Source organism: Puntigrus tetrazona, chromosome 10 (assembly GCF_018831695.1).
Source record: "Puntigrus tetrazona isolate hp1 chromosome 10, ASM1883169v1, whole genome shotgun sequence".
Taxonomy (NCBI): domain Eukaryota; kingdom Metazoa; phylum Chordata; class Actinopteri; order Cypriniformes; family Cyprinidae; genus Puntigrus; species Puntigrus tetrazona.
The window spans coordinates 679,353-691,852 of record NC_056708.1 but is presented as its reverse complement, the minus strand read 5'-3'; the positions used below and the strand labels follow the sequence as shown (position 1 = coordinate 691,852).

The 12,500-nt window shown below is 40.5% G+C and overlaps 3 protein-coding genes across 3 annotated transcripts in view; 1 reads left to right on the top strand and 2 right to left on the bottom strand.

Moving 5' to 3' along the window:
* Positions 1-1,724: 1,724 nt before the first annotated feature.
* Positions 1,725-5,942, top strand: golph3b (golgi phosphoprotein 3b). Its single transcript, XM_043250755.1, has 4 exons — positions 1,725-2,135; positions 2,490-2,621; positions 2,701-2,815; positions 4,160-5,942. The coding sequence occupies exons 1-4, from the start codon at positions 1,923-1,925 to the stop codon at positions 4,582-4,584; spliced, it is 885 nt and encodes a 294-aa protein (XP_043106690.1). The 5' UTR covers positions 1,725-1,922; the 3' UTR covers positions 4,585-5,942.
* A 1,669-nt stretch (positions 5,943-7,611) lies between these two features.
* On the bottom strand, positions 7,612-8,747 carry pmaip1 (phorbol-12-myristate-13-acetate-induced protein 1). Its single transcript, XM_043250018.1, has 2 exons — positions 8,606-8,747; positions 7,612-8,527 (listed from the first exon to the last, which is right to left on the bottom strand). The coding sequence occupies exons 1-2, from the start codon at positions 8,616-8,618 to the stop codon at positions 8,391-8,393; spliced, it is 150 nt and encodes a 49-aa protein (XP_043105953.1). The 5' UTR covers positions 8,619-8,747; the 3' UTR covers positions 7,612-8,390.
* A 2,541-nt stretch (positions 8,748-11,288) lies between these two features.
* Positions 11,289-12,500, bottom strand: part of LOC122353206 (membrane-spanning 4-domains subfamily A member 15-like) — a 5,957-nt gene continuing 4,745 nt past the window's right edge. The window contains exons 6-7 of the mRNA XM_043251169.1: positions 11,576-11,698; positions 11,289-11,384 (exon numbers count right to left, since the gene is read on the bottom strand). Of these exons, the coding sequence (XP_043107104.1) occupies positions 11,367-11,384; positions 11,576-11,698 (141 nt within the window). The 3' untranslated portion in view covers positions 11,289-11,366. The remainder of the gene's footprint in view (positions 11,385-11,575; positions 11,699-12,500) is intronic.

Genomic DNA, 12,500 nt, shown 5'->3' with positions numbered 1-12,500 from the left:
GAACGTTAGTATTTGGTTCCCAGAACGTTTTTGGTTAGCCAGGAAAGTCTCACTGCAGTAGAACGTTTGTTTCTGTTTTGTAGAAGATTAGAACGGGGAACGTTCTCTTAACGTTAGGATAACGTTACTCTAACCTCCACTCTAACACGTGACACAGAATAGAGTAAGTGGCATAGAAATGATCCATATGGAAGCTTAATCGGTATTATAAAAAAATATATCTTGTTTTTATCTATTGTTTAATGAATAAAAATAATCTGAGCACATCAACTAATGTCATATCCAAGATTAAACGTGTTCATTACAGAGTAACTTACCTAGATTTTACATCCCTTCAGCACCAAATAAAACGATTACAACACAATGTGTGTTTTATAAAATATGACATTTGTTCACAGATATTAAAATAATAAAAATTAATCTTAAAACCCTCGCGATCAGAGGCGCGCAGTAAATAAAGATGAAACAAAGCCACAAAGTTATGATTTCTGTTTCATATAATCATTTAAAACGTGTTTTGATTGTTGCAATATCTATATTTAATAAATGCTGCATTAAACACATTTCAGGGCTCTGCGTAGGTCATTAAACAAAGAACATATGTTTAAAAATAACCTAAAAATAACCATGAGGATTTTTAGGTTATTCAAAAATAACCGCCCTGCAATGTTCTGAGAACGTTGTTTTATGGTTGCAGCGAAACAAAAAAGAACTTCCCTATCCTTCCCCTTGTTTTTTTTAAATAACCAAAAGCTAACGTTAGGGGAACGTTATGTGTTTGCTGGGAATGCAGTCTTTCTTGACAGCAAGAGTAAATAGAGAAGAATCTGAACATGAATCTAATGGAGCTGAAATAAAAACACAGAACAGTTTATCACCCGCTATATATGATATTTTCATACATCTCTTATATCTCAGCGTGACAAAACGAGTCTTTTAGTTTTAAACTGATTTGCGGTGTATGACATCATTCTTATTATAACGAGCGGATCCATCAGCTGACCTCTGACGTCATACACCACCTTCTATTAGATGGAGAGGGGCGTGGTCTCATCTCTTTTAAAGATGACTGACGCACCGTAAGGCCAGTAGAGCCTTTAATTTTGCCGAAATGCATAATTTTTTTACGCTGCATTATTGATTATTGATTGTTGGTTGCTAACGGTGGTTGCTAAGGTGCTGTTCAGTGACACACAGAAGCGTCATAACCGTAAAACGGCAGCTGACCAATCAGAATCCAGGAACGGAACCAACAGTTTGCTTGCTTGTAGTTTTTACACATTATAAAAAAATCGTTTATAATTAGCCGGAAAAGTAAACAAATAGAAGAAACAGGATTTTTTATTATTATTATCAAATACACAAAGGGCATTACTTCATTCAATTTCCTGAAATTAAATAGATTAAAAGGTAAAACAGTTGTTATAAATGGCATATTTTCAAACTTTATTATTTAAAACGTCTCATTTTCATTTTCAGTAGTATCAACTTCAATGGTATTCGGCTTCAGTTCTCAAAACTGAACAGATTAAAATATATTTAATGTTTTTTTTCACATTGTTTAGCCCTGGTATAAAATTTAGATGTAAAAACTAGAAACTTTAGATTTAAACCAAATCTGTCCAGTCTATTAATATAAGTTTGTCACCCCCAGAAATAGCGTTCTCGCTTTTGAACACCACGTTGACGTCACATTACATGCGTCATTGCGTCATCAACGTCCGCCATATTGAATAAGGAAATAAGAGTGGAAGAAGAGGAGGAACGTCCCGGATGCATGTAAACATCCACGTCAACAGAAAGCGTATTAATGAAACAGTTATAGGGGCACGGAAGAGCGTAAATATAGGGATTATCGGCTCTGGCGGATGCACAGTTAAAAGACCGTTAAACGCGGTGGTGTTTTTAGGTTTGCGCGAACAATGACTTCCCTCACGCAGAGAAACTCGGGCCTGGTGCAGAGACGGACCGAGGCCTCGCGTAGCGCCGCCGCCGCGGAGAAGGAGAAGAGCCCCGGCGAGGATGAGCACGAGTCCCGCCGCGGAGAAGAGGACGAGGAAGACAAGGGAGACTCGAAGGAGACGCGGCTGACTCTGATGGAGGAGGTGCTGCTGCTCGGCCTGAAGGATCGAGAGGTTCGCCGGGACTTCTGGGGCTTTGTTAGTCAAATGGTCGCCGGGATGCGGCCAGTAACCGAAGGGCTAGATAAATCCTGTAATACGAGAGAGATTAAGTGTCTCAAGAGCAGCTGGTCCTGGAGACCTTCACCACGTAGACCTCTAGGAGGGAGTTTATAGTACAATATGGCCGAAAGGCTGTTCTGTCATAGATTGTGTAACTCTTTCCTTCTTACCAGTTGCAAACAACTTAGCAGTTTCGATCTGGGACACAAAACAGGGCCATGCGTGCTTCAAGATTTAGACATTAGTTGATTTACCCGTGCCTGCTGGTGTTATTGGAGTAATAACTGGCTGCCATGTCTTGCTCAGGGTTACACGTCGTTCTGGAATGATTGCATATCTTCTGGACTGAGGGGCTGTATGCTGATTGAACTGGCCATAAGAGGACGCTTGCAGCTGGAGGCGTCCGGGATGAGGAGGAAAAGCCTGCTGACCAGAAAGGTGGGTTCGCGTCTGGTTCTTGCGGCTCGTTTTTAACGCTACACACTTGTTTTACTCTCTAAGCCTGCGTGTTCTTCAGGTGATCTGTAAATCGGACGCCCCAACCGGAGATATGCTGCTGGACGAGGCTCTGAAACACGTCAAAGAGACCCAGCCTCCGGAGACGGTCCAGAGCTGGATCGAGTTGTTAAGTGGTAAGTTGTGAACGTAGGCATTTAGGTTATTTATTTAGGAAACGTTCGTAGTTTCAAACGCGTTTGAGTGACGTTCTTCTCTGAAACGCACAGAAGTTGTGCTCTGAAAATCATTAGTGTCCAGTTTCGTTCACATCCTGCTGACTTTCTTTGTTTGACCAAAACACTTTGACGGTACCCGCTTGCGTCGTACAGGACGTTGTAAAGCTTAACTGTCAACCCCACGGAGCACTGCGACGGACATACAATTCAAAACTATTTAAATGGTAATGTAAAGCTCTTAATTTCAAATACAAATAGTTTCAGCCAACATAAAGTCACTAAAGAGAGGCAACGGTGAAAATAAAATGGGGGCAAAAACCGTATCGACAGAAATGCAGAGAGCAAACATACACTTGCAGAACTAATTTGCTGCGATGTTTAGCATAAAAATTCAGTTTAAATGCATGACATGACCTCCCCTTTAGAGTTAACTGCATCTATAAAGCATCTATTAATAAGAATAGCTCTTTCGGAGCAAGTTGTTCGATCCTACTCTGATTGGTTGGGTTTTAATCCTGCTGTTAAACGTGATTTATTTTAAACGTAAGTGGAAATCATGTGGGCCGATGGCTTCACTTGGGTAAAAAAACAAGTACACTTCCGTAATCTACTTAAAGCGCTTTATTTTTGTACTTGAGATACTAAAAACGATTGTTTTGCACTTAAGATAATCTGTTTTCTCAACTGTGCTGTTTTGAGACACCGTGAATATGAACTAAAACGCACTACCTTTTCAGTTGCCACTTGTGTGAAAGATGGTTTCAAGTGAGCGTTGTGGAAGTGTACTTGTTTTTTAGCTGGGCAACGAACGCACAACCTTAGAGCTCAAAATAGGGCCGGGGTAAATGTTTTATAAGTTATTGTTAAAAGTCAATGTCCCTGTGGAGAAAATGAATGGGGTTTTTATTGCGTGTGCAGTCTATTGATTCAGACGGTGGAAAAATAGAAGGAACTTGTGGAGCCGCCCACAATGAAAGATTGACTAATGTAGACTCTCAGCTTTTTAAAGCAAATAAGGGAGTATTGACTTATACGGGACATCTGATATATGTGACCCTGTGAGAGCTAGTAGACGACAATACACCGTACACATTTTTCTTTTATGCCTAAATCATTAGTATATTAAGCGAAGATCGTGTTCCGTGAAGATATTTCCTACCATAGATGTATCAAAGCATGCATGAAAAATTGAATAATTGTACACTGTCCTATCCTAACAAACCAGCTTTTTGTGGGGAAGGGTTCAGCTATCCGTCCGGTCGTTCGAGTCTCTCATTAGCCTTTCTCTCTCACGTTCTGCAGGTGAAACCTGGAATCCGTTGAAGCTGCATTACCAGTTACGGAACGTGCGCGAGCGCTTGGCTAAGAACTTGGTGGAGAAGGGCGTGCTCACCACGGAGAAGCAAAACTTCCTGCTTTTTGACATGACCACCCACCCGCTGACCAACAACACGGTCAAGCAGCGGCTGGTGCGCAAGGTCCAGGAGGCCGTCCTGGAGAAGTGGGTCAACGATCCCCAGCGGATGGACAAGCGTCTGCTGGCGCTGCTGTTCCTGGCGCATTCCTCCGACGTCCTGGAGAACGCCTTCGCTCCTCTGCTGGACGACCAGTACGATCTGGCCATGAAGAGGGTGCGGATGCTTCTGGATCTGGAGCCCGAGGCCGAAGCTGCCAAGTCGGGCGCCAACGAGCTGCTGTGGGCCGTGGTGGCCGCTTTCACCAAATGAACCTCCAGAGCCGAGAGAAACGGACTCCACTTTGTGCTCGTGGCGTTGGACTCGGAGCGCTGGCCCCAAGCTCGGTTGATTCGGACTAATATTGGTGATGGTGATGATGGAAATACGAATTTTGAAGGTTGCTGACGAGGAGGATACTCGGAAAGGGACGGCTTTGTCTCATTGTCACAGATTTGTCTTCTCTGACCTTCACAACGGTGTTGCCCTGTCTACTTCAAAACGGCCAATAGTTGCTACATGATTGCAATTCACTGTGAGGCTTCTTGTAGTTCACGCACTTAGATCATAAAGTAAAAAACAAAAAAAAGAGCGCATTGAGGGAGGCGGGTCTGTATTTAATAGGCCGCGACTCGAATCTCGGTATAATTCTACAGTTATCTCAAACTCTGTGTATAAGGAGTTCTCGAACGCACAGGTTTGTCGTGGTTGCACAAAAACGCCCCGTTTCTGGTTGTATTTGCATATTCAGCAGGAAATTAAATGGGCGTCGAGTTGAAGGAAAATAAACCGCTTCACATTTCAAAAGACTGAAAAGCGAGCGCCGGGTTTTCTCCGGTGCTCTAAAGAAAACGCCGCTTCCTCGCAAGTCTTCTTTCCAGAAATGCTCGAAGAATAAAACGTTCTAATGTGTGCTGATGATTCAGTTTTTTCTTGTCGTTTTTTTTTTTTTTTGGCTTGGTGGTCGGCCCGTGTATGAACTCCACGGGGATCGTTCTATTCCTCTCAGCCTTTCTGTTCTTGGTTGGGCTGATCGAATCTGGTTCGTCTCTCCAATGCAAGATCGGTCCGGTCTGATAACGCGCCACAAACCAGGCGAGGAAGCGCAGAGCTCACGAAAACACCTTAAATCAAACGCACGGGTTTAAGTTGCCTCGTAACTTCGGTTCATTTCACGCTAAAGGCCAGTCAAACACTAGCACAGCCCCTGCTTTAAGAAAAGCCTTTTCATAGTGATCCCTGCATCCATGTAGCCGTCTCCTCACATGCACACATATATATATATGGTTTTCTTCATCTCAATCTCTCGCTATATTTCCAATTTTTGTACCATGTTTTTAATCCTTTTTATTTTGTTCCTTCCTTTAGCCGTTAGCACAATATTTCAGAGTCGTTTGTCCTGTTTTTGTTCGTCTCTTGTTCTGAAGGAGGACAGGTAAAGCGCGGGACGGGGATACGCTCTTCCTCTGAAAGCACGCCGGTCTTTGACATGATGATATACTGTTAGTGAACAATAATTAATGAGCTGTAAAAGTAGAGATGGTGTGAAACGGACGCCCTGATTTGTACATCTGCTTTTTATCATATAATAAAGGAATATCTTTAAGTGCCTGGAAGGTATATGAATATTAGACGTCGTCCTCCTTTCTGTATCACTCATCTTTTTTGTTAATGCCGTGCTATCAGAAATAAAGGCAGGAATCTGTCACTGCAGCGGGGTTTGTATCTAAAGGGTCCGTTTAGGTACATATTAGTACTTAAAATGTATATATTTGGACCTAATTGGTACAAAAGTGTACCTTATATAATTCATTAGTCAACGTCCTAAGCCAAAATAAACAAGAGTATTTGCTTTAGAAAGGATTCCAGTCATGAAGCTGCTTTAAACTGAATGAATCATTTTTTGTTCTTTTATAAATGTATGAAAAGCAGTGCATAAAAGTAATTGGTTTATCTGTTTATTGATTTGCTAAATGAAACGACGAAAAAAAGAGCTCAAAAGTGCGGTTTAAGAGCCAGACTGACTTTTACTTTCTCATAAATATAATAAAAAAAGTGTCAAATCACCCATGCAACTTTAATGCAGTTTATTTGTAGTCTTGATTATATTTAGTTTCAGAAAACACCATGAACATAGAAAGTATTGCTGCTAAACTGCTTTTAGATCTTTGTTTCAGTTGTTTCTTCATATGTTTAAAAGGCTTTTATCGACAATTACATGACATTTATGGAAAGAGTATTCTCTTTCAGGAGCTCTGCATGATCTCAATCTACTTCTGGGCCGTTCTTTCATAGTCACTTCTTGGAGTTTGTCATAATTAGTGGGTTTTTGTTTGTCCACCCGCCTCTTGAGGATTGACCACACGTTCTCAGTGGGATTAAGATCTGGGGAGTTTCCAGGCCATGGACCCAAAATTTCAACGTTTTGGTCCCTGAGCCACTTAGTTATCACTTTTGCCTTATGACACGGTGCTCCAAGTTGCTGTTGGAGGGTGTTTTGGTACCGTTCTTTATTCATGGCTGTGTTTTTGGGCAAAATTGTGAGTGAGCCCACTGCCTTGGATGAGAAGCAACCCCACACATGAATGATCTCAGGATGCTTTACTGTTGGACTGATGGTAGCTTCTCCAGACAAGCCTTTTTTCAGATGCCCCAAACAATCTGAAAGGGGCTTCATCGGAGAATATGACTTTGCCCCGGTCCTCAGCAGTCCATTCACCATACTTTTTGCAGAAGATCAATCTGTCCCTGATGTTTTTTTTGGAGAGAAGGCGCTCACACCGGCCTGCTGCCAATCCTGAGCAAGCTCTTTAGGAGACAATCCTGGCACTTGCTGGCCTTTCTTGGACGCCCTGAAGCCTTAAGAACTGAACCTCTTTCCTTGAAGTTCTTGATGAAATTGTTGATTTAGGTGCAATCTTAGTGGCCACAATATCCTTGCCTATGAAGCCATTTTTATGCAAAGCAATGACGACTGCACGCGTTTCTTTGCAGGTGAACAATGAAGGAACAATGATTTCAAGCCTCCTTTTAACATGTCAAGTCTGTCCTTCTAACCCAATCAGCCTGACATAATGATCTCCAGCCTTGTGCTCGTCAACATGCTCACCTGCGTTCACAAGACGATTACTGAAATGATCTCAGCAGGTCGTTTAATGACAGCAATGAAATGCAGTGGAAAGTTTTTTTCAGGTTTAAGTTCATTTTCATGGCAAAGAAGGACCATGCAATTCATCTGATCACTCTTCATAACATTCTGGAGTATATGCAAATTGCTATTACAAAAACTTAAGCAGCAACTTTTCCAATTTCCAATATTTATGTCATTCTCAAGACTTTTGGGCACGACTGTACATTGTGATCATTTCTGGGTTTTCTTCCACACATCATAAATATACATCTGACAAACTGCGCTCCAAGCTTTAACTTCATATGTAGATTAAACCATTCGAATGCTTCATAAGAACTGATACTTCTTTACATTGACAACTACAGGTCCTCCGAACAAGAAATAAATAAAGAATGGTTCCGAAATAAAATTTGGACACGTTAAGTCACTGTTTAAATGAATTTCACTACATGAATTATGAAATAAAGTAATGACACTTGCTGTTTTTGGGTCTCCCCAAATATATATATATATATATATATATATATATATATATATATATATATATATATATATATATATATATACACATATACATACACATCTTAAGCCAAATTGATCTCCAGGTCAATTTTAGAGCTAAATTGGGTCAAGAATCCATCTGCGAAACTGGAATTGTTCGCAAAGTATTAAGTTAGGCATCTGAAACAAAAAGAAAATAAAAAAGTGGGCTACAAAACAAGCCGTCCGTTTCACACCAGTCTCTACTTCACAGGGGTTTTTTGAGAATATGAGAATGAATAAGCAGAAGTCTCGACCAAGAGAACTTCCTGCTCTTCAAAACCCCTCAGAGATAAACATGGCGCCCAGAAAAGGCCCTCTTCTTCGTCTAAGAAGGCCGTATCTGGTTTGGATTCGTCTTGGGATCCTCTTGAGATGTTGGGTCACGGCCGGTTCGGTCTGGACGCATTCATCTGTTCCCGTCCGCGTGTTGTTTCTGGAGGGTGATGATGATGATGATGATGATCTTCAGCAGTCTGTGCTTCCGGTCGAGCAGATCCCCGAGCCCGCGCAGCTCGTGCGCGCACTCCGCCGCGGCCGCGCGCTCTGTGAGGAACGAGCGAGAGTCAGTCAGTCAAGCGCGTTCACAAAACTCATTCAAACACACCCGTTATTTGGTTTTACCTTTCTTCGCCATCTCGGGGGTTCTCAGCGAGGCTGGATGATCTTCTCCGAATGGACGGTGGAGTTAGAAGCCGCGGTTAAATAGGGTGACGTGAAAAAGCACGTGACTCTCGGAGATCCCCGTCCACGTGACGCGTCTGCGGCTCCGTCCTCCGGAGGAACCCGAGCACCTTTACCTGCATCTACAGGACACTCTGTACACCGTGACAACGATAACATGTCTTTCGTTTAAACTAAAGCACTTGCTTCGTTGAAAAACAATAACACTGTGTGATAACACAGAGATAACACAGACTAAACTGAATTATTAAAATAGTTTGACCTCAGCTGAAGCAAGAAACCTCTCGGGTGAGGTTTTACAAAATGCAAAATTAACTTTTATATAATTTGTTATATATATATATATATATATATATATATATATATATATATATATATATATATATATATATATATATACTATTGTACAATAGTCAGCACATTTTAGTTTTAGATTTTAAAAGTGCTTTAATGAAATGAGATTTTTGTGCTTCAACATTTTCAATGCACAAATATAAAAAACATTCATGTGCGCCGAAATCTCTCATTACAACCAGACACAAAAAAACTTCATATGATAATATTTAACCTATAATAAACCTTAATAAGATGATTTATTTCCCAGCGAAGGTAAGTTGACCTAAAACTGCTGTTCATTAAATCCGTTAAGAAGAGACTTTGTGTTGTCTGTATGGACCGAGAGAAATACGTTGTGGGTTATTTTATCTTTCGGTGGTTTTGTTCATCATGTCAGGTGACAGAATATATAAACCCAGTGACAAGAAAACATGCCCTTTCCTGTAAAGCTCTTTTAGTTTCGTTCGGGCGGACGGAAGTGATTTCCTGAGAGGTGAGCTCTTATTTGCATCATCTTAAGGAGGTCACAAACAAGCCACTGTGTTCCTTTAGTCATGTGTGTTTTCGCTCTAAGAGGTTGTTATGTCACCATCATGAGCAGATAAAGGAAGACTGTGAGAATCATAAAAACGGTTTATTGCTTGACTTTGCAGCTAATGGAGGTGAACAAAACATGAACACAATTTCATTTTCTCTAATTTACTTAGATAAAGATAAAACTATTAGAAAAACCAGTACAAAATGAATAACCTGAACACAAGGCTGATCTAAACAAACAGTCATGTAGTTCTGGACTCTTCCACTCGGGAATTATTATTATTTCTCAACCGAGGAAACTCACTGCTGGTCATTTCAACAGAAAACCTCTTCCAAGTTTCAATGTTATACAGTGTTTTTTTACCTGAAAGACAAGTTAACGAGCTCTTCATTGACGCATGGTTTGTTGGGACAATATTTGGCCCTTAATTGGAAAATCTTGAGTCTGGGGATGTAAAAATTAAATAAAAATATTGAGAATATTGTTTAATTTGTCTACATGAAGCCATTGACGATGTACATTAATAATCATGAAGTTGTGATATATGTGTGTACAGTATGACATTTATGAAATGTGTTCATGGAACATCTTTGAATAATATCTTTTTGGCTATTTCTACCAATATTACTTATGACTTATGGCTACTTATGACTGCGTTTATGTTCCAGGTTGACGTGTAATAAACACAGCTGGCCTGCAGGTAATAGAAGTGTACTGTAATACTGAGATGTGTTTGTGTGAAAGCTTTCATCCTTAAACACAGTTAATGTTTTACAGTAAATATAACATAAAATTGTTCATGTTTTTTTTTTTAATTCTGCGTAATCTTTAATTCACGAATACAAATGTTGTGAGGATCCATTACTGTTGTTTTATTCTAAAATATAAATCCTATATTCTGTCTTTGAGGAGCATAAAAAAAGCATTTTTCAGTTCCTAATATAAGCCTAAATGTTTATTTGTGCTGGCTTTTGCTTTTTGATCACATCCGTCGCTTTAAACCTCTAGTATGAAGTTGACTTCAGAAAATAAAGCCAGGTGTGTGTTAGTTATAGTTTGACAGACAGGTGGCGCTGTTCATCTTCATATAAACTCAACTCAAGCCTTTGTAAGAAAATAATATTCATCTAAATCTGATGATTAAAAATGTCTAACTGGTACAAACTGTGTGTGTGTGTGTGTGTGTGTGTGTGTGTGTGTGTGTGTGTGTGTGAGAGGTGTGTGTGAGTATGTGAGTGAGAGTGAGTGTGTGTGTGTGTGTGTGTGTGTGTGAGTGTGAGAGTGTGTGCGAGAGTGTGTGTGTGTGTGTGTGTGAGAGAGAGAGAGAGTGTTTGTGTGTGTGTGTGTGAGAGAGTGTGTGTGTGCGAGAGAGTGAGTGTGTGCGCACGTGTGAGTGAGTGAGAGTGTGTGTGTGTGAGAGAGAGTGAGTGAGTGAGTGTGTGTGAGAGGGAGAGTGTGTGTGTGTGCGTGTGAGTGAGTGAGTGAGTGAGTGAGTGTGAGAGAGTGAGGTATGTATCACACCAGTAAATGTCAACCTTGTGGGACATTTTTAGGTCTCCATGAGGAAACAAACATAAAACATACAGGATTTAACTTTTTAAAAATCTAAAAGGTCACAGTTTTACTGTTAAAGTTATTGTCATTCTAAATAATATTTTACACAGTTTATATCATTTTTTTTTTAAATTTTGACTGTTTTAGGTTAAAATAAAAGACACCGATAACATCCAAACAAATAATTTGATATCATTTTAATTCTCTCTCTTTTTTTAGGTTAAATTTTATTACACTTGCAAAATAAAAACAGACAGAAGAAAGAGCATCTCCTCAGTGTGACTCATTCTCCTGTGAAGAGACAAGATTCAGACGTAACGTCACCGTCGGGTTTTATTTTGCTGACATGCACACTGTATGTTATAGAACTACATTTCAGCAATACAAGACAAAAGATCCTGTATTTTTAATTGATCAGTTTGTACTGTACTGTTTTGTCCTGCTTTAAGATCACTGAATATTTTCTTTTCCAAATAATTTACCTGGTTCAGTACCACATTTACCACGGTAGGGTCGTGGCTGGAGGCCTTGCAGGCAAATCCTGAGATCCAGACGGAGATGATGAACTGAAGGATGGAGAGAACCAGCAATATTGCAAACCATGCCTAAAAAAAACAGTTCAACATACCCATATTAAAAGTAGTTTCTCAAATAATATGCTTTGTTGAATGAGTTCAGAAAAGTTATTAGATTATACATAAGCTTGAAACGGTCACATGACTACGGTCATGATACTTTTATAGTGTCTTTACATCATTTTGAAAAATGAAATGTTCAGCTCGGTTGGAACAGCTTGATCTTAATTTGTGAAAATTTGTCAATGATGGCAGCTACTCTCCCCGGCCACTTTATTAGGTAAACCTTACTAGTACCTTCAGAACTGCCCTAATCCTTCATGGAATAGATTCAACAAGGTACTGGAAACATTCCTCAGAGATTCTGGTCCATATTGACATGATAGCATCACGCAGATTTGTCGGCTCCACATCCATGATGAGATTGTCCCGTTCCACTGCTTCCCAAAGATGGAGATCTGGTGACTGTGGAGGCCGTTTGAGTACTGGGATGTTCAAGAAACCAGTCCGAGATGATTGTCCTGCTGGAAGTAGCCATCAGAAGATGTTACACTGTGGTCATAAAGGGATGGACGTGGTCAGCAACAATACTCAGGTAGGCTGTGGCTTTGACACGATGCTCAATTGGTGCTATTGGGCCTAAAGTGTGTCAAGAGTATATCCCCCACACCATTACACCGCCAGCAGCCTGAACCGTCGATACGAGGCAGGATGGATCCATGCTTTCATGTTGACTCCAAATTCTGACCCTACCATCCGAATGTCTCAGAAGAAGTCGAGACTCATCAGACCAGGCGGCGTTTTTCCAATCTTCTATTGTTCAGTTTTGGTG

Bases quoted from the DNA above. Each gene is read 5' to 3' on its own strand.
- golph3b (XM_043250755.1), top strand. From the start codon at position 1,923: ATGACTTCCCTCACGCAGAGAAACTCGGGCCTGGTGCAGAGACGGACC. The intron at 2,622-2,700 runs GTGGGTTCGCGT...CGTGTTCTTCAG, and splicing joins AAAGCCTGCTGACCAGAAAG to GTGATCTGTAAATCGGACGC. The intron at 2,816-4,159 runs GTAAGTTGTGAA...CACGTTCTGCAG, and splicing joins CTGGATCGAGTTGTTAAGTG to GTGAAACCTGGAATCCGTTG.